This window comes from Lissotriton helveticus, chromosome 12 (genome assembly GCF_964261635.1).
Source record: "Lissotriton helveticus chromosome 12, aLisHel1.1, whole genome shotgun sequence".
NCBI lineage: Eukaryota > Metazoa > Chordata > Amphibia > Caudata > Salamandridae > Lissotriton > Lissotriton helveticus.
Window position 1 is genome coordinate 302689006 of NC_136073.1, and position 26051 is coordinate 302715056.

The 26051-nt window shown below is 46.6% G+C and overlaps 1 protein-coding gene across 3 annotated transcripts in view; it reads left to right on the forward strand.

Annotated features, from left to right (window-relative positions):
- HEATR3 (HEAT repeat containing 3) overlaps positions 1 to 18960 on the forward strand; it is a 191783-nt gene extending 172823 nt beyond the window's left edge. For 2 of the 3 annotated variants that reach the window (XM_078671369.1, XM_078671371.1), the window contains exons 14-15: positions 17285 to 17461; positions 18344 to 18960. In XM_078671369.1, coding sequence (XP_078527495.1) covers positions 17285 to 17461; positions 18344 to 18457 — 291 coding nt within the window. In that variant the 3' untranslated portion in view covers positions 18458 to 18960. The remainder of the gene's footprint in view (positions 1 to 17284; positions 17462 to 18343) is intronic. The other variant, XM_078671370.1, reaches the window with a different exon arrangement.
- The last annotated feature ends 7091 nt before the right edge of the window (positions 18961 to 26051 follow it).

A 26051-nucleotide genomic window follows, 5' to 3' on the forward strand; every position in this document is an offset into this window, starting at 1 on the left:
GGCATCGAGTGGTCGACATCGGAGGACCCGGCGTCGGCGCTCGCCGTCGAGGCGACACCGCCGTTCGCCGTCGAGGACATCGTCGTCGAGGGGATCCTCGTCGTCGAGGCCGCCGTCGAGACGGAAGAAGTCTCCGGCGCGGAAGACGTCGACGTCGAGACATTCAAAGAGATCGACGTCGAAACGTTCCAAGAGGTCAACGTCGAGACGATCCAGGTCGACGTCGAGACGTCCGAAGAGGTCGAGGTCGCCGTCGAGGCACCATCGCCCGTCGTCGAGGTTCCGTGGCTCGTCCATCTGGTCGGGGTCGACGTCGAGACGTCGACACCGTTCGACGTCGAGGAGTGAGAGGCGGTCGACGCCGAAGGGCCGTTTGACGTCTAGAGACCCAGGCTCGCCGTCTGGGCACCGATCTTCGGCGTCAGGAGGTCGAAAAGACAGGCCCAGGACTGTGGGGGGCTCCCCACATTCCGGACAGGATGATGGCTCGCCGGGAACGGCGTATTCCGAGGTATATACCCCGAAGAAGCCTTCAGCGCCTCCTTCACTGCCTCCTTTGCTAAGGGGTCCGCCTCCGAAGGCTCCGACCCCCCCTGCATTGCCTGCTCGACCGGCTCCGCAGGCCCCGCTTCCAGTGACTCCCCCCACCCCCGGTTCCACCGCGGGCGGTGTCGATGCCCAAGTTTCCGACGCCGCCGAAGAAGACTCCTAAGTCGAAGCCGAAGCCTCGGACTCCGGAACCGGGGAGGCCGGCGGACCGTCCCAGGCCCAAGAGATCGAGGTCTCGTTCGGGGAGACGGGACAAGTCCAGAAGTGGCCGCGGATCTTCATCGAGATCCAGGCATCGCCATAGGAGGCGTCTGTCCAGGTCACGCTCATCTGGGACCCGTTCTTACTCGCCCACGCTGTCTGATTCGCCGGAGACTAGGGTGTCCCCGATCGACGATATCGGCACATTCCAAGAGGTTCTCCTGCGCGGAGCGGCGAAGTTGGGGATCAAAGTTGAAGCGCCTACGCCTTCGACTTCGGTCATCTTTGAGACGTTACACAAGAAACACCTGTCTCGCCCCCTACTGCCTCTGGTGCCGGGGCTCCTCGAGCCGGCTGAACAGCTTTTCCTGACGCCGGCGGTTGTGAAGTCTGCGCCTTCCAGGCTCCTCAAGAAATACAGAGCTCCGGACTCGGACCCAGCCTTCTTGAGAAAGGACCCGGCGCCGGATTCGGTCATTGTGACGGCGGCCCGGAAGCTTCATGCCACCTCTCCTGCGTCCACGGTGCCTCCGGACAAGGAGAGCCGCTGGATCGACTCTGCTGGGCGAAAAGCGTGTGGTACATCCTCCTCGTCAATGAAGGCTGCCAGTGACTCGGCTTTGTTGGGACGATACGACCGTGCACTGTGGGACTCAATGGAGCAGTTTGCGGACCTCGTTCCTCGAGACCGCAAAGAGGACTTCATGGAGATCGTCCAGGAGAGGATGCTGGTCTCTAACCAGGCCATTAGCGCCGCGGCGGATATTTCCTTGCTGTCTGCGCACGGATACTGCCACGGGATTAACCAGAGGCGCCATGCTTGGCTCCGGTTGACGTCTCTTAAGCCAGAAGCACAACAACGTGTGGCGAATCTCCCGTTTTCCGGAGATACCCTCTTCGGAAAACACGCGGATGACGAGATGGCCAGGATGAAGGCCGAGGCGGAGACCCTGACGGCGGTGGGCTTGGAGAAGCCCAAGGAGAAGAAACCCTACCGCCAGTTCCAACGGCGGTTCGGGTCGCAGGGTCGTGGAAGAGGGCAGTCTGCCGGACAACATCAGCAGCAGCAACAGCAGCAGCAGTACAGACGGCCCTTCCAGAAACGCCAGGGGGGTAGGGGTAGACAGCAGTCCTCTACCGCTTCCAAGGGCCCGGCCGGGCCTCGACCCTGAGCTGTTACTTCCCCCTCGTCCGTTACCCGCTCCGGTGGGGGGAAGCGTTCAATTTTTTCTGGCAGAGTGGAGAAAAATTACTCAGGAGAAGTGGGTGCTGAATATTGTTTGCAATGGATACAGTCTGCGTTTCACCAGCCCTCCTCCATCGATTCCTCCCGTCAGCTCGCAGTATCACCCGAGCGAGCTTCAGGCGGAGGCAGACATTCTGCTAAGGAAAAGGGCGATAGAAGACGTACCTCTGTCTCAAAGAGGAAGAGGTCTTTACTCTCGGTTCTTTCTTGTCCGCAAGAAGGACAAAAACGAGTTCAGGCCCATTCTGGATTTGCGACAGGCAAACAAGTGGATTCGCAGAGAAAAGTTTTGCATGCTGTCGTTGCATCAAATCTACCCTCAGCTGCAACGAGGAGATTGGATGTGTGCCATAGATCTACAGGACGCATACTTGCACGTGCCCATTGCATGCAAACACAGGAAGTTTCTGCGTTTTCAAGTCGGCACCAATCACTATCAGTACACGGTGCTGCCCTTCGGACTGAAGTCTGCACCCAGGACATTCTCGAAATGCATGGCAGTGGTAGCGGCACACCTGCGGAAGAACAAGGTGTTTGTCTACCCGTACCTGGACGATTGGTTGATCAAGGCCTCCTCCTTCTCGGAAGCTCAAGCACACTTCCAGAAGACGTGCGTTCTCTTGAACAAGCTGGGGTTGCACATCAACATGTCCAAGTCGGTCCCGATTCCGGTCCAGTGCATCCAGTACTTGGGAGCCTCCATCAATACACTGTCGGCAAGCGTGTCTCCTTCGGAAGAGCGACGTTTATCACTCCTTCGGAAGGCTCAGGCTCTCATGTCTACTCCGTCCACGACAGTGAGGACGGTGTCTTCTCTGCTGGGATCGATGGCCTCGTGTATCTTCCTGACGCCACATGCGCGGCTGCACATGAGACCGCTACAGGAGTGCTTGGAGGATCAATGGGACCAGAGGAGAGGATCTTGGGACGACAAGATACGACTGTCTCTGCATGCTCTTCAGTGTCTGAAGTGGTGGTGCTCGAAGGAGAATCTCCTCAGAGGGGTTCCCTTCCACAAGGACATTCCCACACAGACTATCGTGATGGATGCTTCTCTCCAGGGCTGGGGAGCGCACTCCGGAGACCTACAAATTCAAGGGACGTGGTCCCAGATGGAGGCCACGTACCACATCAATTTCCTGGAACTCAGGGCTGTGCACTTGGCACTGAAGGCTTTTCACCCGTCCTTTCAGACCAACTCTCTGCTTGTTCAGACGGACAACACGACAACGATGTATTACCTCAACAAGCAGGGGGGCTCGAGATCGCGCACTCTGTCGCAGGAGGCGCAGGCGATCTGGCACTGGCTTCTGGCTCGAGGACTGTCTATAACGGCCACCCATCTACCAGGTGTGCAGAATGTTCAGGCAGACGAACAGAGCAGACTCATTCAAGAAAACCACGAATGGGTCTTAAACGACGAAGTACTAGGAGAAGTCTTCGCAAGGTGGGGAACTCCAGACGTGGATCTGTTCGCCACCGCCGAAAACAGCAAATGCCGAGGCTTCGCCTCCAGGTACTACCAGCAGGGGACGCTGGGGAACGCGTTATGGATCAACTGGTCGAACAGCTTTCTGTACGCTTTTCCACCAATTCCCCTGATTCCGGCGGTTCTCATCAAGCTGTCCCAGTCCAGGGCGCGGATGATCCTGGTCGCCCCGGAATGGCCCAGACAGTGGTGGTTCACGGACCTGCTTCACCGCTCTCTCCTTCCTCACATGAAGCTGCCGTGCAGGCCGGACCTTCTCACGAAGTTCGGGGGCGGATGGTGCACCCCAACCTCTCGTCTTTGAGTTTGGCGGCATGGCTCCTGAAATAGTGCAATATGGCCATCTGAATCTCCCAGAAGATTGTATGGACATACTGAAGGAGGCTAAGCGACCTTCCACTAGGACTTCTTATGCTTACAAGTGGAAGAGGTTTTGCATCTGGTGCAAGTCTAAGAACTATGACCCTACGACATGCAAGGAAGATGTCATCCTTCCGTATCTGCTGCATCTGGCGCAGTCGGGCCTTAATGTCCATTCCATTAAGGTTCATCTGGCTGCTTTGACTGCCTACAGGAAAGGCCCTCACAGACTTTCTTCTTCCAGATCCCTGTGATCAAAGATTTTTTGGAAGGCTTGAAGAAAGTGTTCCCTCCTGTCAGGCTTCCTTCGCCTTCGTGGGACTTGAATGTGGTGCTGTCCAGATTGATGAAGGAGCCTTTTGAACCCATTCATAAGGCTTCGTTGCAGCACCTGTCCTGGAAGGCGGCGTTCCTCGTGGCCATTACATCGGCCCGCAGGGTGAGTGAGATTCAGGCATTGTGTTGCCAAGAACCTTATACTGTGTTTCATGCTGCTAAGGTTGTTATGCGTACTCACCCTAAATTTCTTCCCAAGGTTGTTTCTGATTTTCATATCAATCAGACTATCACTTTGCCTACGTTCTTTCAGAATCCGTCATCTCCAGCGGAAAGGTCTTTGCATTCCCTGGATGTGAGGAGGGTGCTGAAGTTTTATCTTGATAAGACTAAAGATATTCGTAGGTCAGACCAATTGTTCATTAATTATGGCTCAGTCAGGACAGGTCTTGCTACCTCTAAGCAGTCCATCTCGAGGTGGATTGTGTCCTGCATACAATTGTGTTACTGCAAAGCTAATAAGACCTTAGGGGGTAAGCCTAAGGCTCATTCCACCAGAGGCAAAGCTGCTACGACAGCTATGCTTCGTAATGTTCCCTTTGCAGAGATCTGCAAGGCGGCCACTTGGAAGTCGGTCCATACCTTTGCTAAGCATTACTGCCTGGACACTGATGCCAGGGCAGACGCTCAGGTTGGGCAGGCTTCGCTGCGGAATTTGTTCGCACAATAGTGGCGTGATTTTCATATTCTCCACCGCCGCTTGATGTGGGAATGGGCTTGCCATTCTATTCACTAGATTATGACTATACACAGAGATCCCCTACTACAGAAGGAGTAGTTTCTGTCCTGTAACTCCAGTTCTGTAGTAGGGGTATCTCTGTTATAGTCATAAGCGCCCTCCCGCCTCCCCGGTGGAGATTTGTTCAGGTTCATAATGCTACAGGTCTGGCGTTGTTTACGCCTTCAAAAAGAACTGAAACGAAGTTGGACCTGCTATGCATTCTGGGATACTGGGAGAAGGTTCTGGAAGGTTCCTTAAAGGCACAGTATCCTATTTAAGCCACATAATGGCAGCCTATGGGGCTTGTCTGTCCAGGTTCTTCTCTCTATCATTCCTGAGGGATTTTGCTGTTAAGCAAGGGAAATCTGTACAGGCTTTGCTGTTTTGTGGATTTTGTGGTGGAATTTCTAGTTGAAGTACTGGACAGTGTAGCCTTTTTGGCTGCATTATCTGTCTTTAAATTCTCTCTTAAGTGTCTATGCATTTCTGCATTTTTTTGACACTGTAAGAGATTATTTTTGATTGCTCCGGGGTCCACGCATATGGGCGGGACTATTCACTAGATTATGACTGTAACAGAGATACCCCTACTACAGCACTGGAGTTACAGGACAGAAACTACTCCTTCCTTTTTGTCCTGATGATGATCTCCAGTGAGATCGAAACGTCGACTACTCTTGGACAACAAGAAACTCCTTTTATTGTTTAAATTACACCCAGGAGTTTCTATCTTTCTTGACAATGCGATGTATATAATTTTTAAAAGTCACTCACTCGTCACCTCACACTTGCTATCACTTTTTTGTGAGCACTTGAAGTATAATCTCAGAAATACGCTGCAATAGTGTTGATAAATAAATATCGCACGTTGAAAAAAAAGCTCATCTGTGTCCCTGTCTACAATTAAATAACTACCTATTGTTACTCCGCCCGGCGTTAACTGCCTTTATATTCCTCTTTGGTACAGGCATATTGATTAACACTGCTTTAAACCCAACTGCCCTTGCTTTATTTTGTACCAATTTGGCCCTGTAAGAACCCATGTTTTCTTAAAATACTAATAGGTACCCCAGGTTTGAATATTGAGTTTCCCTTGTTTTCTCATTACATGTCTATACTCCGTGAACATTTGTGCCTGAACTGGTTGGAACCAGCTCAGGAAGGGCTTCTGTAGTCCTAGGCCTAACAAGAGCTGATCAGACGGTGGCTTTTTTGTGTTTAATTGAAGGAACCCCATAAAATGTTGAACTAGGAAAGCAAGTTGATTGGTCCGCTCTTAATTACTGCCCGTACTTGACTGGTACTTTCTTTCAGTATCCCTCTTGACGAAGGAAGAGGCTGTAGGCCAATTGGTTTGTGGACATACTTGGTTCCAGGGACTGAATCTAACTAACTGCAGTCATGTTTACTGAGGACTGTTTGTGTTTAGCAATCCTTTGGAAGCGCTGCTCGACCACTAAACAGGCACAGTGTCCACCCTGCTGAAAAGAACAATTTCTGGTCTGTATTCTACAGGGGGCAACACTCCTGGAATGATCCCTGCTGCCAAAGAAGCTCTGAGCTTTTGTGAGGTCTGGGCTGCCCCATGGCAAGCAGTCACCCAGCTGTTCTTTTTAAGGCTGTGCGCCCTTAAAACTACGTTCCTCATTGCAATTACTTCCATGTATCGTGTACACCAGGTGCTGTCAGTGCAACCACTATGTACCACCTTCTTTTTGGGTGATGTATTGCTTTCGGACTCTAGCATAATTTCTACCTTAAGTGGTGGTGCCTTTCCATAGAGGGTAGGCCATCACTCTCCTGACTTTCTTCTCTTTGCTTCATCCCTCTTAGGAGGAGAGGCCGCATCGGTTGGTGATTTTATTTGTCAAAAGGAAATGTTGCCCCACATGGCTGTTATTTGGGATTTTGTCTGTAAACACAAGCAGGTATCCATTTGGGATTGCCTGCTATACAGGTTCATAGATGTAATTGTTTTTTGAGATAGTGTCCACAGTTATTGACTTCAAGAGCACAACATCACCCATAATAATAACCATCTAGTTGGGGGCTGAGAAACCCCATAAACAGATTAATTTTTGAATTACAAAGATCCAGAGATATTGCACTCCAGCGATGAATACGTTTGCATTCCCATACTGACTTTAGGCCAAAATATACTAAGGTCCCCTAGTAGAAAAACATTCAGCTTTTCGTCATAATTTTTATAATAAACCATTATTTCTCTTTTGAAGTTTGGTGATAGCACTGTTTTTTTGTTGGTTTGTTTGGAATGATTTAAGAATTAGATTTGTTTTCCTTTTTTTTTTTTTTTTTTTTTTGATAATCAACTTTATTGGATTTGTAACAACATGGAAATTCATTGGTAGCAGATCATTAATCATTAAAAAAAAGGCATGACAATGCATACAGTTGACAAGACCAGGGTCGGCCCATCGGGGTTGGCCATGGCAGTCCAATCATTAAATACAATCGTACATAAAAGAAAATGAAGGCAGATCATCATAGTGGCAGCATATTGAACCATTTACCCCACACTTTCCTTAATAAGTCAGGGCATCCCTGGGCTTCCAATAGGGCTTCTTCCTGGATCCCACACCAGTCCATTCCCCTCCTCCATCCCTGTACAGTGGGTGTTTTAGCCTGGGACCAGTGCGCCGCTATGTCTCTTTTGGCCACCGCCACGGCTGTCCCCAAAAAGTGATTGTCTGCCCTGGAGCCATCCAGGCTATCAAACACCCCCTACAGCAGACGTAACGGGTCATGGGGAACCTCCCATCCCAGGGCATGTGTGAGTTCAAGCTCCACTCCCCTCCAGGACGGCGCCAAAGCCGGACAGCACCATACCATGTGGTAGAAATCGGCTGGGGCGGAGGCACATCGCGTGCATGCTGGGGAGGATCTCATCTGGGCCCGGAATGGACGTGTCGGGTGAGGTATGCCACATGAAGGTAGTAAAGCTGGATCAGGCGTAACTTGGAGGATGTGGTCAAGGTTTTGGGTGCCATAAGGGCATCCCTCCAATCCGCCTCCTCTAGGGGGACCAGCCATCCCTCCCATCGAGCCCTGAGCTGATCGAGGGAAGCGTGACCATTGTTCACCAGTGACCGGTATATGCGGGACCCTCCCCCCTCCCCTCCCTCCCCTCCCTAGGTTCCCCATCATCACCTGGGCTTCCAGCGGGCTGAACTCTGGAAGGGAGTGAGACATTTGTATGAAGGGCGTGTCTGAGTTGTAGGTACTTGTAGAGTTGGGAGCGGGGAAGGGCGTGGCGCTGCTGCTGGTCCGCAAAGGATCGGAAGTGGTCCCCACCCATACATCTCCGAGCAGGTAAATCCCGATGAGGTCCCAACGTCGGAACCCCTGCAAGGACGAGACCTCCTGCATCCAGGACCCATGCCGGAGTGGCATCTGCCGAGTGAGTTTCCGGTCCCACCTCACATGACGTAGGGCCGTACACCAGGCCAGAAACACCGTCCTGGTGACCAGGTACAGAGCCTGTGGCACTGGGCTACCATATAGAAACGCCTGGATCTGCGTGAAATCCGATGTGCTGAGTTCCACGCGATATGCTGGGCCAGACCAGCTGACCGCATACCAATCGTGGATCACGATGAGCTTCGTGGCCAGGTAATAGAGGTGGAGATTAGTAACCCCCATACCCCTGTCAAAGGGGGGGATACGGCAGTGCGCCAGGGATAAACGTGATCTCCCTCCTCCCCGGAGAAACCGGGTGAGAGCACCGTCAAGTTCGCGGAACCAACTACCCGGCAGGTGGATAGTAATGTTTTGCAGTATGTAAAGAAAACTGGGGAGGACCATCATTTTGAAGAGTGCACTCCTGCCCAGGGGGTTAAGAGGGGAGGGTCTGCCACCTCTTGAGATCCGCCTTCATCCTGACGACCAAAGGCGTGATATTCAAAGCCCATTCAAGCTCTGGCAGAAGGGTTACCCAAACTCCTAGATATTTGACCGATTGTCTCCTAAGGGGGATGTCTGTCTGCCAGTCAAAGCTGTCCCTTGAGGGGTGTAGGGGGACCAAAGCTGACTTCGACGGATTGAGGCGGAGTCCAGAGACCCGCTCGAAAGCGGAAAGAACCTTCAGGCACCTGGGGCCAGAGCTGTCTGGGTCCGCAAAGTAAAGCAGAATGTCGTCCGCATATAGGGCTATCTTATCGACTTGGCTCAAGTCCCAGGCCCAACCCCGAATAAGTGGGTCCTGTCGGATGAGCGCCGCCAGGGGCTCCATCGCCAGCGCGAATAAGAGTGGTGAGAGCGGACACCCTTGACGCGTGCCCCTCCGGATCGGGAATGCCTCGGAAAGCATCCCATTAATGAGGACACAGGGACTGGGGTTAGTGTCAAGAACCCTGATCAGATGGCGGCAGGGGAGACCGAAACCCATTGGTTCCAGCACACCCTCCAGATATTCCCAGTCCACCGAATCGAAGACCTTCGCAAAGTCTATGAAAAGCAGCGCAAAATTCGTGGTTAGGCGACCGCGGTGGGCCAGAGCCAAGTGGAGGCGACGAATGCAGTGACGAGTGCCCCTAGCAGGCATGAACCCACATTGGTCGGGGTGGACCAGGTCCTGTAGGAGGGGGTCTTAGTCTCTGAGCCAAGACGGTTGCGAAGATCTTGATCTCCGTGTTGATCAGTGAGATCGAGCGGTAGTCTGCACAATTCAGGGAGGGTGGTTGTGTCTTCAGAATAACCACTATCGTGGCCACGTCAGATTCGGGTGGGAATGTCCCTGTGTCCGCCACATGGCGGAATAGATCCACCAAATGGGGGGCCAGAATATCCCAGAAGGCCGCGTAGTACTCCTGAGGGTACCCATCGGGACCAGGCGTTTTACCGGGGTGTAAGAGCGAAATAGCCTCCTGGATTTCCTCTGTTTTCCATTCTTAAGAACCCTTGAAGGTTGTTTCTTTGCTCTTTTTATTGACCTGTCCTCTTTGCTAAATGAAAGATTATACTTATTTACATAATTGCAACAAAAAGTGAGAGTGACCTGATAACTATTCAATTTTGTCTGCAAACAGCCTGCAATTTGCTGGATTCAGTGTTCTTGCCAGTTTAGACCGTTAATAACCTAACCAGTTGGATCTTTTTGATTTGCATTCTGAATTATGGCATGTTTGTATGTGGCATTATCAGTATATCACGTTGCATGATGTTTTAGTATTCTACCTCTAGATCAGGGGTATAGACTTTATTTAAAATGGACAATCCTGCCAAAGACTGAGAAGGGGGTAGGGGATAGATTATCACTACCGTTGTAAGCCCGTAAGTAAACATTTCTACAAAAGGAAAAAAATTCATATGCAACCAGATCATAATCAGTTAGAAGCCTGCCCCTTCGTTTTTTTATGGTTTGCCTGCTGGTTTGTTTGTGCAAAACACAGCCAACCACATGGACCAGTTGAGGTCTAGTCGGATTTGCCACATTTTAGGAGACTGGGAGGGAAGGACTCTTAGATGCATATTTTCCATGGGGGATTTCTCCCACAAGTAATTCTAATGCTCGGAAATCTCATTTTACATATAAGTCTACGCTGCCCCAATATCCAGTGGACTTTTTGGTACTTGGATCCCAAAATCAACGGGTCTTTTAAAATAAATTTTACGTCAGCCTGATAAGTTTTTTGATAAACATTCACTATAACAATTTGGTTATAAATAATATACACATTTATAAACATCTATCAGAATTGCGAGATTCCAATGTGACCCTGTTTAAAATTTCCTAAACTTTATATTAAATTCAGTGTAAACTAAAATCACTAAGCTTCATCAATGGCTGTCACCATTTAAGTTAATAGTAGGTTTATTAAGATTCAAGAAACGATCATACAACTAATAGTCCACTTGCCAAATTGCCTATAGAAAAAAGAATAGCTTTTTGATTAAGAATTGCCAAACATTCTGGAGACATTCTGTTGGTATAGACCAAAGATATTGTAAGAGACCTGCAATGGTTTGATGGAGCTCGATTAGTTAAAAAAAAAAAAGTTTTCTACCCTAGTGTGTAGAGGAGGGGGGGAAGGGGAATTTATCCACACACCTCACAATATTTGTACCCAGACTAGATAATCTTGCATGGTGTTGATTCGTGACAGTTTTCTGCATCTGTTCTCTAGGATGACAACAACTCAATCCATTTTTCATCTTTGCATTTTGTGATTTGTACTACTGATAATCAGTTTAAAGTCCCAGAAAACCAAGAAAAACACCTGCACAGGATGATCTACTCACTGATGGCCATTGGAAACTTGAGTACTCTGAAATAATTTTAGCAAGAAAGAGATGCAAGTAATGGTATTGTATAGAACATGCTATTTTGAGGTTCTCCAAGAAATCCAGTAAGAGGTGAACCTAGATAAGTCTGCATGATGATGACTCCAAGGCAGGAAGTTCCCTCCACACATTATTCTTATCAGCGTGGGTGGAACTGTGTTTCACTCCACAGAATTCCACGCTTACTTAAAAACCTGTGATATCCTGCGGAGTTCCACCAATGAATAGTAAATATATACATTGAGCTCCAGTTTAGTGCCAGCAGTGCGAGCAGCGCAAAAAATATAAGCACGAATGGCATCATGCTTGAAAGAGCATGCAGCCATTCAAGTTGATTTTGCTGCAGCCTGAATAGAAAATCTACTCGTGCAGCAGCAAATCTCCAAGAGAAACAGTCTTCTGCCCGTGTTAGACAATCATGTTAGAGGGCGCCAAATCTCGCTCACGATTGCCAGCTAACATTTTTAGAGACTTGCAGGGGAAAAAATTCCACCACACGGCAAATGGCATAATTTGGCCAGAACTCCACATTACAAGACAACCTCAGAGTCATCATATTCCGCCAATTCGGCAGGCGTAATGAGCATTCCGCCCACCCATAATTATTATACGGCCCAGTAATCTGCATTAATCACAGTTGGAAAACTGCACTGCTAGAAGGAAGATGAGTGGAGAAGACCAGTCGGTTTAATGCAGACCAGAAAGACTGATTTAGAGAGGACATTCTACTACTTATAGCGGCAAAGTATGGCTGAGACAGTCAGAGGGTCAATTAGTAGTCAAAGTTTAATGCCTTTTAGAATCTCCTAACTGTAGAGGTTAAATCCCTACTACATTAATACGAGAACGGTGAATTTGGAAACAGACCGTAGCACTTATGATCCTGCACATATAGTGTCTACTCTTGGGAAAGGAACATAAACAAGTCTGCCCACATCAGTAAAGGTGAAAGGTAGTTGTGGTTTAACAATTGCACCTCGTTCGAACAAATCATTTCTGTGGGCACAGTACAATGATTTCGTACATTTATGGGATGCTGCTTTATAGGTATCCCACACCCTTGTACCAGAGTAGTGAGCTCAAGTTGTGCAGTTGTGCCAAATGATCCAATGTGTATAAACCGCAAAGCAGGAAATTATAGCACTCCGTCATTAGTCTAAAAATGTTGTACGGTCCAAACAGTAAGGGCGTGTGTTGTACAAAACTTATATTAAAGATATGGAGGATTCTGTGAACTTCGGTACATTCACATATTCATCCTTTGGAACTGGACAACAGCAGGTGTGTTTCGTCATGCAATGACTTTTGCAAGGCTTATGTAAAGTATAGATGAGGTCTTAACATCCATGCACGTTGACCCACGTGGAGTGGTGGGTATAGCTTATGGTACTCTCAGGAAAGGCACTTCTGCGAGATGTGACGTATAAAGAAATAGACACAAATCCAATCTGTATGGGTAGGTTGGTGTCCATACAGAAGACTGTATGTTGTAGTGAAAACCTCGATCCTTGCTCAAGTACAGGTCAGGTCTCTGAATAAAAGAAGTTAATGTTGCTGTTGATGCGTAGTGTTTGCGGTGGCTCGTAAATATGTATGCGCCATCCAATCTTCATCCTTGGGGTTGGAGCACGATGTATGCCTGAGTCGTTCAAAACTTTGGATCTGTATAATCTTTAAAAAATGTCAAGTGCTAGCGTTAGGCTGTGGTAGAACTATGTATTGTCCTAGACTAAAAAGACCATGTGGCAAATATAGGTCTGGTGATATTTATATACAGATGGAGACCATAACAAGCTCCTATATGATGAAGTATTGCTCTCCGATGTCTCCGATCAAACACTGACATACACACAACAGTATGGACTAATACACAACACATACCTTTCCATCAGCACACAGAAACAGAACTGTGATCCCTCATCAAGCCCTGCTCGATTGTGGAACTTAATGGTGTCACAGGCATGCAACAGCAGATGCCTCCACAAGCTATCTAACATACCTATACATGTTTCCAAGTAAATGCACAGTAATAAATATAGTGTACTGTACCTCTGGGTAAGGCTCTAGCAATTTCAGTGTAAGCTTCTGCAATTTTCCAGCTAAGCGTCATGCAGTTGTTTTAATAATTGAAGATGTGTTTTATTAGAGGATCAAGTTCTAATTCATTGCATTACATTTCAAATCCTCAGTATTTTACACTTTCATTTATAGTGCAGCAAAACCATTTTTCCTCATGTGCCAATGCATTTCAAGCAAAACGCTTTCCTCAGGGGTTTGATCTCAAGGCACCCTTTAGACAAAACAAGAAGAGGTATTTAAATGATATGCATGAGCCAACTCAAATAATCCACATAACAATGTATTAATCATTAGTGTCCGTTTCATTCTGCTAGCTTCAGTAAATACGTTCTACTTTTCCTGATCCATTTATGTGACAAAAAGGGGTATATCTGGATTCCTTAACCAAACAGCAGTACTTTTGTAGTGCAAATAGTAACAGTAAAGAATAATTTTACCCTAAAATCTCATGATCAATATAAACAAATGGGAATGGTCAGCTGCAGTCCCATTATTACCATCAACTTTATGAAACCATACAATTCTAGCCTGTAAAAAACAGTCTTGAAATATTTGTATACAGTGCCTACCATCTTTCGTCCTTTAATCTAGTTCATGCTGACCAAATCTCATGAGTTAGTGATCTAACACCAGTACCATCCCTATTTGATGGAGAGTTGTTTGCAGTACCAATGTGTAGGTTAAAGCCTGTTCCGGCCAAATATTTCTCGTTGAGCCAACATTTTAGATTTGCTGGCCCCTTGTTTCTTTAAGGGTATTATTTCCATAGTTTGTAATCTCAATTGTGGGATATTATGGCTGTTATCCATCAATTGTGTGGCCATTTCTTACTTTTTGTTTTTAATTCTTATTATACTTTTGCATTATGGTAGTCTTGTTATGATTTTTATTTCCGTTTTCCAATCATGAGCCTTGCTGCGTTTTGTTAAATTCACTGTGAATTTTTGCATGTAGCTGTTATGTTTAATTTGTTGTTTTACCTGATGTTTTATGGCATATTACAGGACCTTTTTATTACATTACTGCTACTGACCTGCTATACATGCTCTATACATCATACCCTGAGGATCTGGACAACCGTACAACATGTATCATGCCTATTGTGCTTCTTGCTCCCATTTGTAGACTGGCATATCACTATGCATAGCAACGGAATCTCATTCCAGAAGGAAATCATCAATGCAGTTTCAGCTGTAAAACACGGTTTAGAATTCAGGAAACATCTAAAAAGTTAAAATACCAGTCTTTAAGGTTTTCTTATTGCTCTCCCCTATTAACTAAGGGACTGCTTACTTCGCATTATAACACTATATGAAAAAACAGAACAACACATAGTGGTGCGAAATGGCTAAGATTCATCATACATTTCTAATCTGTAGTGATATTTGTGACATATTTTTTTTTTTCATGTGATGCAGTATCCATCCGTTACTCAATCAAGGCCAATTCATGGGTCATTGAATCTAGAGCCTATGGGCACAGCTTATAACACCTATATCTATATCACCCCTTTGAAATGACAAACATTATAGTTGATCTTCTGGCTAGACTTCGTCTCTGTGACTTTTATCTAACTTGTGCTGGAATTCAGGACAATCCACCTACTCATCAAAAACCAATGAACTTCTCATTCAGCTATGAAATAACATAATTAATACACTAGACATGCTTGGCCATATTTGTTGGAAATATACCAAATCAGAAAAAAACAAATACACCAACAAATGACTTAATGCTGAACTAGGAGAACTAAAAACAATAGGTTGTAAACTAGAATGGACCTAGATGTAAGTGAAAGTGGACAAGATTCAATGCAAAATTGGTATGAGAGGTTATCACAAAGCTATCAACAGAATCAAAAAGGGTTTCTGCACCTAACGTGTACTAAAATCTACCAATGCTACTGACGAGCTCTTTAAAATGTTTAGAGAAATCTCACCGGCAAACATGCTGTCAAATATATTTTCAAAGTAGCTATGTAAGGAATTTCTCACCTTTTTCACAAAGAAAATGACCTCATTTAATAACAAACTAAATAGTAGCCGTGTGACATATAACGTTCCAGCTCTAGACCCTCCACTTCTCAGCACATCATTCTTCATCTTCAAACCGATGGACGTAGTCCAAGCGGGTGGATCCGATCCAAAAATGCTTCAAACATCCCAATCTGCCCATGTGCAGATAAGTGGATTAAGGAGTTCTTTCAGTCATTGGCCCTCAAGTAAGGGGAAATCAGCAGCACCTCTGTTTCACAAGGAAGGTTACCTGCTGTGCTAAAATAACCAATCATCATCCCACTGCTTAAAAAAACCATCAGTAGACCCGATTGCTATTTTCTTTTTGAGACCAGTCTCCAATCTGTCATTCATCAGCAGTTTCATTGGAAAATGTAATCGCCAAACAACTTCAAGATTACTTGTACGCCAACAACCTACTATATGATCACCAGTCGGGCTTCCGCACAGGAAAAGGCATGGAAGCTGCACTGATATACATGAAACCCTCTCAACAGCCCTGGACACCGTTCAACTACAAGCATGGATTCTCCTAGATTTCTCAGCTGCCTAGGACCGTGAACCACCACACATTTATTAAATTGAAAGATTGAATTCAGCTCTTCGATATTAATCAGCAATTTTTGTCTAGATTTAGCCCACAATAAAAAAATGTCATTAATGTATCTCAAATATAATTTGAACACGGAAAGCCAGATAAGGTATATTCGTGTTCATATTTGAATATAAAGATATATGTATACATGGATGCTTCAAATCCCAAGGATATTTCTGAGTTGAAAGAAATGTAAAAAATATGATGGAGCGTGAAGTGGAAGAGCTCCAGTAAAAAAAAAACACAAATGCTCCCCCTAGTGCATGACTCAGTAATGCCCATTTTACTGCTGCAAATCACTCCCCTTTGGGGCATCACGCCCCTATGTGGAGGGAGAACTGTCATCCATGCTGCATGTTATGTTCTGAGTTTTGTAGAGCACACAGCTGCCCCAGCAAAGGAGTGTCCCAGCGCTGACTGTAGCGGATATTAGGAGGAAACTGAAAGAGAACAGCAGGGCCTATGAAATAGGGAAAAAATTAGATTTAATGACTTTGCACTTCTTAGAATCTTCGGAGGTAACTCCTCAGTGGAGTACCTCGAGGTTCCTCGCTGAGCCCCACCCTCTGCAATGCATATGATTCCTCTGGCCAGCGTCATCCACACACATCAACATCCTCTCCTATGCTGACGACCCGCAACTCTTACTCATACTCTTACATCACTCGTCAAGTGTGGGACGGCTTCCCGCTTCACATCAGAGCTGCCTCCTCACTTCTTGAATTCCGTAAGAAGCTGCAAACCCGGATTTTCAATTAACTACCTATGCCAACACTCCTGCTCAGTGCCAAGATACCCTCATAGTTGATAGTGTGCTTTACAAATACACAAAATAGCAAATCATAAATCTACTGTGTGTCATCTGCAACAGAAACCTCAGAGCCATTGGAAAGTAATCCTTGGACTAATGAATGAGCTCTGATGCATTCCTAATGACAGACTGTGTGCTATCTAATTTTGTAACACCAGTAACCATGTCTGGCTCATGAGACTGTGCCTCAGCAAAACTGAAGCTGCATTTGACAGTGGTAGTACCAAATAGGAAATAGTGCCTACTGTTAAAAAGAACAATCTTCTGACTGCTTAGTTCCCTATCTGTAAACACGTTACAGATACTGACAGATGAAAAGCTTCATTTCTTACACTATTTGTTTGTAAAGCTGAGCCATTAGGTGGAATGTGTCACAAGTAATTTGAAAGTTGTACTGCATTGAGTGACCTACTTAAGGATCCATTTCTGGGCCAGACAATCAGCCTGCTGAGATATATTGAATCAATGAGTAATGCTGAATGGTTGGTATTCTGTCTGTTATATTCAGGGACCACATGTTGATGAAATGATGAGATGACTTTTTTTCACAAAAACTAATGATCTAATATCCTGTAATTACAGGCAATTGGTAATTTTCTTCTTGAGGTTGCTACCAATGACCCATGCCTAGTTGTTGCCGGAGAGGCGCTAGACGCCATTTTTGATGTGTTTGCAGATGGAAAAGAAAGTGAAAAGGCAGCATCTGAAATCAAACTCCTCCAAACACTAAAACGTTTTCAGCCCGTCTTCAAAATGAAGGTATGTATTCTGTCTTGTCATATATATAGTTTCCAACACTTCTCAGCCCTTAACACTAGATATCTCATTATGGTTACTCCAGAATTCTGAGTTTGTAACAGAGTTACAAAGTCTGCAGGATCACAGTGGTTCTCTGTTGTCTATACTGATTCTGGATGCTCCAAACAGCCAAAATCCCTGGGGAGAATTAGCAGAGGAATCTGACCCAGAATTCCAGTTTACCTCAGTAATTTACCCTTACTCAAAGGATCCTCATGATGCAACCTGTAATCCTGTTAATGGGGTCCCAGCAATTGTTAACTCCAGCGCTGTCAAATTAACAACTCTCCCCAGTGAGGCAACCATAATTGAGGTCTTAGGTTCTTTCTTAATAAATCTATTTTCTAACTTATTTTTTTACACAAAAATGTTATCATTACAGAAGCATGTTTATAAAAGATAAGTCATTAAGCATTTATCTGATTAGATGCAACCCTTTAGAATTCATGCGCTTCACTGTGTTTTAAATTGAAACATTTTCGTATGTTTCTGCATCTCAAGCCCATAATACAAAAAGGCATAGTTATCAAGATAGTTATGGTTAGCTCTTTGAGAAAAGTACAGTTCTACATGAATATAAAAAAAGTAAGGATACCTAAAGGAAGGAAATCCCTTAAAGGAAATTGAAAGATCCTGTGGAACACTTAATTCTTTATCTGCAGAAAATAATGGACGGTAAATCACCACTAGAAGTTTAGAACATCTGCCACATTTTAGTATAGGAATAGCTTTCAGATTATTTTCCACATATGTCTACCCTCCAAACAATTCAATACCTTTCTTATTTACACTTTGTGGGCTTGAATAGCTCACAATTATAAGGAAATGTTTTTTTCTTTACAGATGCGCAAAGAAGGCAAAGCAAAATACAGTCCTGAGCAGATGTGTGTTCTTGACAACGTGAAAATGAATTTGAGACGATTTATAGCCTACCAAGAAGTAATGGAGAAAAGATGACTATGAATGTCACTAGACTGAAACTTTTTCTGTGTTTTCGACCACACAAATGCTGTGTGGATTTATTTCAGACAAGTTTCTTTTCATGGAATCAAGAACTAGCTTTATTGGAATATTATGTTTTTATTATTAAGGTTTGTAATATATGGGTTTGATCAGCATTCAAATGTTTTTTTGCTTTATTAAACTGCTTATATTTAAATAAAAATATATTTACCTGTTCAGGTTGCATTATTGACAAATTAAAAAATTAGTTCTTTCATTGGCAAACCCCATCAAAGGTCTTTGGGTGCTTTACATAGGCAACATGTGTAAACCCTACGCACAAAAGTCAGTTAGCCAACAACATTTTTACCCTTTATGGAGTAAAGAGACCGTAAACTCATGGAATGGATATTCAATAAAGTTTTGCTTCTTTGAAGAGTTTATATAATACCTCACATGTACACATTGTAGAATGATGGATTTTCTTGCTTCCCTATTAAAATGTTTTTTTAATTGAAGTATTTCTGAGGCTTCTTTTTTCAGTTCTAGTTCAGTACATGTATATTGAGAAACCTCTGTGTAAGTGTCTGCTGCCTGCTTTAGCATACAGTGATGCTGTTTTTATTTTAAGAACTTTTCTTACCTGACTGGTGCTGCATGGCAGTATTTTCTATAGAATACCTTGTTGCATACTGTTTTTCTAGTACTTGTTAATAGGGACAGCTGTTAACTTCCTTACTCCTGGGGATGACCATTCTCCCATAGGCGTGTGCCAAAAGTGGTACATTAAATACAGGTTAGGAGGAATAGCAATAGGCTAATACCAAATGTTCAAAATATGGATTGAAGTATCTGAGGCATGCAATTAAAAAATCTATACCAATGCTGAAGATTAGTGGTTTAGGTACGTAACATTTGATTCTCATCTAACTGGGTTATGCCTTTACAGCTTATGTACAATAGGAATTAGTAACCTCCATGGGATTGACATTGAAGAATACATGTTTATCTGGAGAGGTTTTTAAATGCAGTTTCTTGTACTGGAGGCTGATTTTGTATGTGTGTGTCAAATAGTGTGATCCGTTCCAGTCCTCACAGCCCAGGCACAGTTAATTATGTGCAAAATGTAAGAACCCAAACACAATGTAAGTTTTAACAAACCTTCATTTATTAACATACAAGTGCTGCAGTTAAATGAAGTACATTCAATAATGTATAGCATAAAAAATAAAATGGAATTACATTCTAAGCAAGAACATATAACATCAAAACAACCTAGCCCTTTCTTTGCAATACTAGTGTAGGAAAAACAGTATAGTCCATCGATCTCCTTTGGTTTCACCGGGGAACAGTGGTGTCTCTAGAAGTGACATTTTTGGGGAGCACACTTTGGGTCAAAAATAAAATTGGTGAGGCCAGCCACAAACGTTGTCTGACTGATTGAGTTTATTGAAGATAGTTAGCTCCTTCGCTGCGGCGGCTATTCCGCCGCAGCGCTAAGGGGGCAGGGCGGCCACATGCTGGTGACGGAACCGCTCCGTCACCAGCCGCGGTTGAGCTGTGCTGATGACGGAGCGGTTCCGTCATGGCCCGCCCCGCTCAATAGAACGCTCAGCGCAGACGCGGAATCCGCGCCGCGCAGGCGTGCCGAGCGGGCCATGACGGAATCGCTCCGTCATCAGCACAGCGCCACCGCAGCTGATGGAGCGGTTCCGTCATCAGCATCGAAGGAGTTAATAAAAGCCATCACAAGTACACCAAATTGTCATTAAAATCCTATTAAAAAACTCTCATTAAACCAACAGGTACAATTCATGTCAATGCGAGAGGGACTAATCCAACAGTCATAACCTAAACAAATATTTACAATATATGTGCTGTAAGATTAAGACCATGAACCTAATTAGGCAATTCATCTCCATTTTTAAAATGGCTGTGATCACATATATTGCGATGTTAGTGCAAAGAGTGCCAATGAACATCAACCCTATTGATGTTCATAAGATGTAGATGGGCGGTTAATGTTTAATTTCTAAGTAACATTTCTTTTAACAGTGACTTATTTCCCTGACATCCTGGGTTCGGCATAATACATTAATTTTACAAAATTAATAAGTTGTGGGCGGTCTCCACTTAGACAATGAATCACAGTTTGCCTACATATTCTGATTGGTTGAATGGTAAAGTTCTTACGTAGCAAATACCTACTTGCATCCAACTGGTTAGGACAAACGCACAAGATGTGAATTAGTATTTCCTTTTTGTATCCACATAACCAGCAGGATTAAGTTGACAAAGTGCCCTTCCATTGTGGAATTCTTTCGTTGGGAGAGTACCCAGCTTTAGTATTTTGTCTTAATGTAGTAAGAAAACATGGCACTCAAGGCTGAGATTTTAATTCGCCATAATTGTTTATAACCATCCATGCACAAGGTCTTTTGGATTCTTGCCAAGATGAAACGAAGCAAGTCTGATTGACTTATTTACAGCTTGCTTAAAAGGGATCCTCAAGCCCCTGAGGCCCATTACGTGTTGAGCGTGCTGATGAAAGATAATCACCCTATGGGGTTTTATTTTTTCAAAACAGAATTTGACCCAAATGAGCGGGGCCAGAGTTTCTGGGTGTTTGTCCCAGTTTTTTACAGAATTTAATTAAAGTGCCCTGGCATGACAGCACCTGATTAAGCCAAATTCCACGCATATCTGTGCTTGGGCGATACTTGGTTGCAGTCTAAAAAGACGCCCGAACAAATTTGCCTGGATTGTATCCGATAGGTTGGTTTCTCATCCTTGCATTATTTCTGAGCCTTATGGAATCGATGGTATTAATTTGGCCTCATTTGAGGCCAAGATGGCAGTCGCAGTCCCAAACAGCTCCCGGCCTCCTCTGCCATCCGTCTTTATCATGTCTACTCGAACTGCCATCTCTGGGCCCCACATTGCTCCCTACCTTCCTCGGAGCATCTGAGACTTCCCTATCTGGACTGAGGCTCGGTGTGATGCTGCAAAGCTGGCTCTCGGGAGCCCTTGTGGCGTGGGCTGATTTTCTGTTGCATCGGGCGCGGTCTATTGGGAGTCCTCCCCCCTTGAAAACGGCGGGACAGCCCTTCTGCTAGAGGGGTGGGCGTGCACCGAGGCCAGGCTGCAGCTGATACCTTTGTGGGGGAGCAGCTTCCCTTTTCGGCCCTCCCTTCACCGCCAGACACTTTCCTCCTCCTTCTTGGGGCCTGACTGGAGCATGTATTGCCGAGGGACCATGCACGGAGGACCGGCTCCTCTCTTCCTTGCCAGGGCTGCCGGTGCAGGTTCCTGAGATGCCGCACCTGCCACAGGGAGACTGTGGAGGTGCTGTGGCCTACCGCGGGTGCTGTTTGTCAAGGCCTGATTATGTCTGGAGTCTCCTGCCCAGCTGGGCTCTCCATAATGTTGCAGCATTGAAGGCTTGCCCTGCTCTGAAAAAAACGCTCTGCTGCATTGGGGACACGAGGATAATTGCCGTCTCTGGCTAGGAGCTCCCGCTCTATTCCTCCCCTGCCATTGGACGCTTAGTCCAGCCTCTCAACCTGTGACCTCATGACTGACAGAGGGAGAAGAGATCCCAGCCATCTGGACCACAAACCTCTGCATTGATAAGAGGGGATGCCAAGGGGGGCTGGGGTGGGCCCTATGTGGGCTGCGTCTCTCTGCTGTTGCCCTGGGGGTTTTTCCCCCTTCTCTCCCCTTTTCCTGAGGTCCCGACCGGCTCCGGGACCCAAACTCCCTCGGGGCACCATCCATCCATCGCCGGAGGGGCTCGTTGCCTAATCTACCACCAGACCCAAGTACTGACCTGGCCCTGGGGGACACCTGGCTGCTCATGCTGCTTGAGGACAAGCGGGCCAGAGTGGGGCTACACTTAAAGCTTCAGTCCCTGACTTCGGTACCTGCTGCAACGGACGAAGGTAAGGCCCCACAGGCCCAGACCAAGATTGCTGTTTTTACCACAGCGCCAGCAGGGACTGGAACCTTGTCTGGCTCCCCTTGGGTGACGGCCCCTCCAGACCACACAGAACCTGACCTGCCAACCATTCTTAAAGCCATACAGGACTCGAAATCCATCCGCCCGATGTCCTCGGTGGAGGATGATAGGACTGTCCTGAACTGACAGGTCACTGGTCTTCTGTCCTCGGCAGCGGCCCTGGAGGAGAGAGCTGAGGATGCAGAAAAACGTTTCCGCTGTAATGATCTACAAATAGTGGGCTTTCCGGAGGGGTCTGAGATGCCGGATGTTGCACATTTCCTGGAGATTTGGTCTTGCTCATGAAACTCGGAGACAACGCTTGAGCCATGGTTTATGGTACAGCGGGCCCAACAATGCTTGTCCCTATGTCCCCCTCCTGGGGTACCAGCACCCACTAATTGCTTAAATACTAAATTTCCAGAACCAACGCCATCCTCCGGGAGGCCCGTGGGCAGCCTTACCTTCGATATCAAAATACACACACACAATGCTCTTCCCCGACTATAGCAAGATAGTCCAACAACATTGTCGCTCCTTTAGGTCAAGCAAAACTACGGGCGCTTAATCTCCAGTACATGGGAATCATGAGAAACTCCAAATCCTACTGTTTTGAAACCCCTGAACAGGCCTGGGAGTGGGTTGCAGAGAGTAGACTTGTGGGCACCGCCAGCCGACGCAAATTCTGATGACTGAGCATGCCGGGGTGCAGCTGGCCATGGCCCGGCACTGCAGAGGAGGAAGCTGACTCGTTCCTACAGACCCTATGCCCAAGACCGCAGCCATCCTGGCTCCTCATGCTCGGATTTCCCTGTGACCAGGGGGGAGGTTGTGGGTGATGACCAGCTCTCCAATGCTCTAGCCAGCCATGACTTAAGGAGGGAGACTCCTATGGTCAAGCTTACTTGACCACCTGACTGCCACTTCTGCTGGTAGGGAGGAAGGTGGTTGTGCCTGGGGACAGTCAAATAATCTGTACTTCTGTAACATTCTTTGTTTTCCTTCTATCTCCGGCATTATATCCTTCATAGAGGAGGTGCACACAGATTGCCTACGGCTCTTGCTTGTTCTTCTGCTTCTCATTGTTGGGGCCAAATTTTGCAGCGTGAATCTTTCTGGATTTTTCTATGCAGTGCATTACTCCGTCATCTAGTGGTTGGGTCCGGTATTGTAGTCTCATTTCTCTTTTTTTTTTTTTTTGGGACCCAGGTGGGCGTAAACATACCACCAATTGGTGTATTTCGTGACATCGACATGCTTCCTCCGGAAGCTCCCACCTTTGGTCAGCATCTTCGGATTCTTTTTTCCGCCGTTGGGTCTGGATTGTTGCCGAAGAGTTAGAGTTTTTGGAAGAGGAATCAAGAAAATCGTAGAAAAGTGACGAAAATCAAGTTTTCATATACACCGGACTACAGGTCAGGTAACCGGGACGACAAGGGAGAAGGTTTACAACCAAGATCTCGACGTTCTATGGAGAATGCGGCCGCAGGGGGCTCCCTGAGCGCGGGGATCTGTTGGATCACTGTTCAAGTTTTGTACCAATTGTCACCACAAATACGCCCCGAAGGCGCAGCATCCAGTCTGCAACCTCTGCCTGTCGCTCGACCACAGCAGCAAAGACTGCAACGCGTGCTCAGCGTTTACACCCAAGACCCTCAGAGTAAGGGAGCGGCAGAGAAGGGTGAACCACAACATGCAGGGGCAGGGACCACCTCCATCGCTCCGAGACTTGGGCCACTCAAGTGCAGAAGAGGACAACATCGCCGAAGGACCGGAGGACTGCACGGTTGTCGAGGTCCATAAGAATACGTCAAAGGAGGTTTGGGAGTCGTCGACCCCTAAAGACTTGAGCGATACTCCAAAGGGTGAAGCTAAAGCCCGAGCGACCCTCTTAGAAGTGAAGCGAAGTCCTCAAAGGGAGCTTTGCCGCCGAAACACTAGACAAAGGCAACAGCAACCAAGGACAGTCAGCCAAGCGGATCCTTCGAAAATGACTCCCAATCTGCGAAATCCCTTGAAAAACCAAGATCGTCGAAGGTTGCCCACGAAAAGGACACCTCGGTGCCGAGAAAGGAAGGGCAGACATAGTCGTCGACAGCCCCGAAGAGAGGTGCACCAACCTTAGACGCTGAACATGCCGCCGAGATGGAGAGGAAGATGAGGGGGCTCGATGCCGAAATGGCGAGCATCCAGCAGTTTAAAAGGGACTTCGACGAGGAAATGCGCCAATACACCATCCTGCCGAAACCGGCGCTCTAAGTCGAAAGAGATGACGAGAACGCCAAACCGCTGAAAGCGCCCAAACCAGTCGAGGAAGAGGGAAACGAAGACTATTATGTCGAGGGAGAAGGCGAAGTTCTGCAAACCTACCGAGGTGTCCTCAGAGGCACCAGACCTAGTATGGCAAGATCTCGATGCAGAATCGCCGGAAGAAGGGGTAGATACTTACCCTTCGAAGCCATCGCCGCCAGACGACATAGGGATCTACAACATGGTCGTCCAAAAGGCTGCACAGACCTATAGAGTGAAAATGGAAGAGAAGCCAAATGCATCTTTTCTCCTAAAGCCTCTACTACCTCAACAAACTAGGAGGGAGCCAATTCTTACCCATGCTCCCTAGTGTGCTGGATCAAGGAAGAGAGGACTTTAAGGAACCAGCAGTATGCAAGGCTGTGACTCCAATAACGGAGAAGTATAAACATTCTTCAAAGGACCCTGCATACATCGAAGAGTCAGTACCAGCCGACTCCATAATTGCAGCAACGACTAGGAAGAGGGCTAATGTGCCCACTCATGCCGGACCGCCTCCAGACAAGGAGAGTAGGAGGGTGGATCTCACAGGGAGAAAGGTAGAGGGAAATGCAGCAATCCATTGGCGCATCACAAACTCAAACGCCCTGATCTACAGGCACTCATACCAACACTGGGATGAAGTAGGCCAGCTCCTAAAGCATCTACCAGACCAGTACCAACAAATAGCAGCTCACCTGGTAGAAGAAGGCAAAAGCATGGCGAACACAGGCCTAAAATCAGCATCGAGCAGACTAATGATGATAGGTGTGACAGAGAAGATACTCATGGCTCAGAATCTCGGGATTCAAGCCAGAGGTGCAAAGCAACATCCTGAATACACCTTTTAACGGAGAGCAACTGTTTGGCACACCAGTTGACGACAAGTTGACGCAGCTCAAGAATGTCAACGAGACCGCAAGGTCCATGAGAGCTTTGCAGTTCAGAGGGAGGAGAAGAGGCACACCCACGAGAAGGCCAGGTGGTAGAGGAGGCAACATCCTTACCACATCGCACCAGACGTGGCTACCAAGGGAACAACCAAGGCCAGCAACAGCATGGACAGCAGCAGCAGAACTGGCAGTACCAGCCCCGGGGACAGTCCTTTCGAGGACGCAGAAACGGATGAGGAAAAACACGAAGGAGAGGACAACAGCCCTCATTCAAGAGACTTCACCAAGAAACAGAATCCCACCCTAGCAACACCTCGGGGTGGACAGAAAGACATAGAAAAACTGCAGCCGAGCGTTCAACAACAAACAGTACCTTGAACACTCCACACTGGTAGGGGGAAGAATAAAAGACTTCATCCAGGAATGAAGG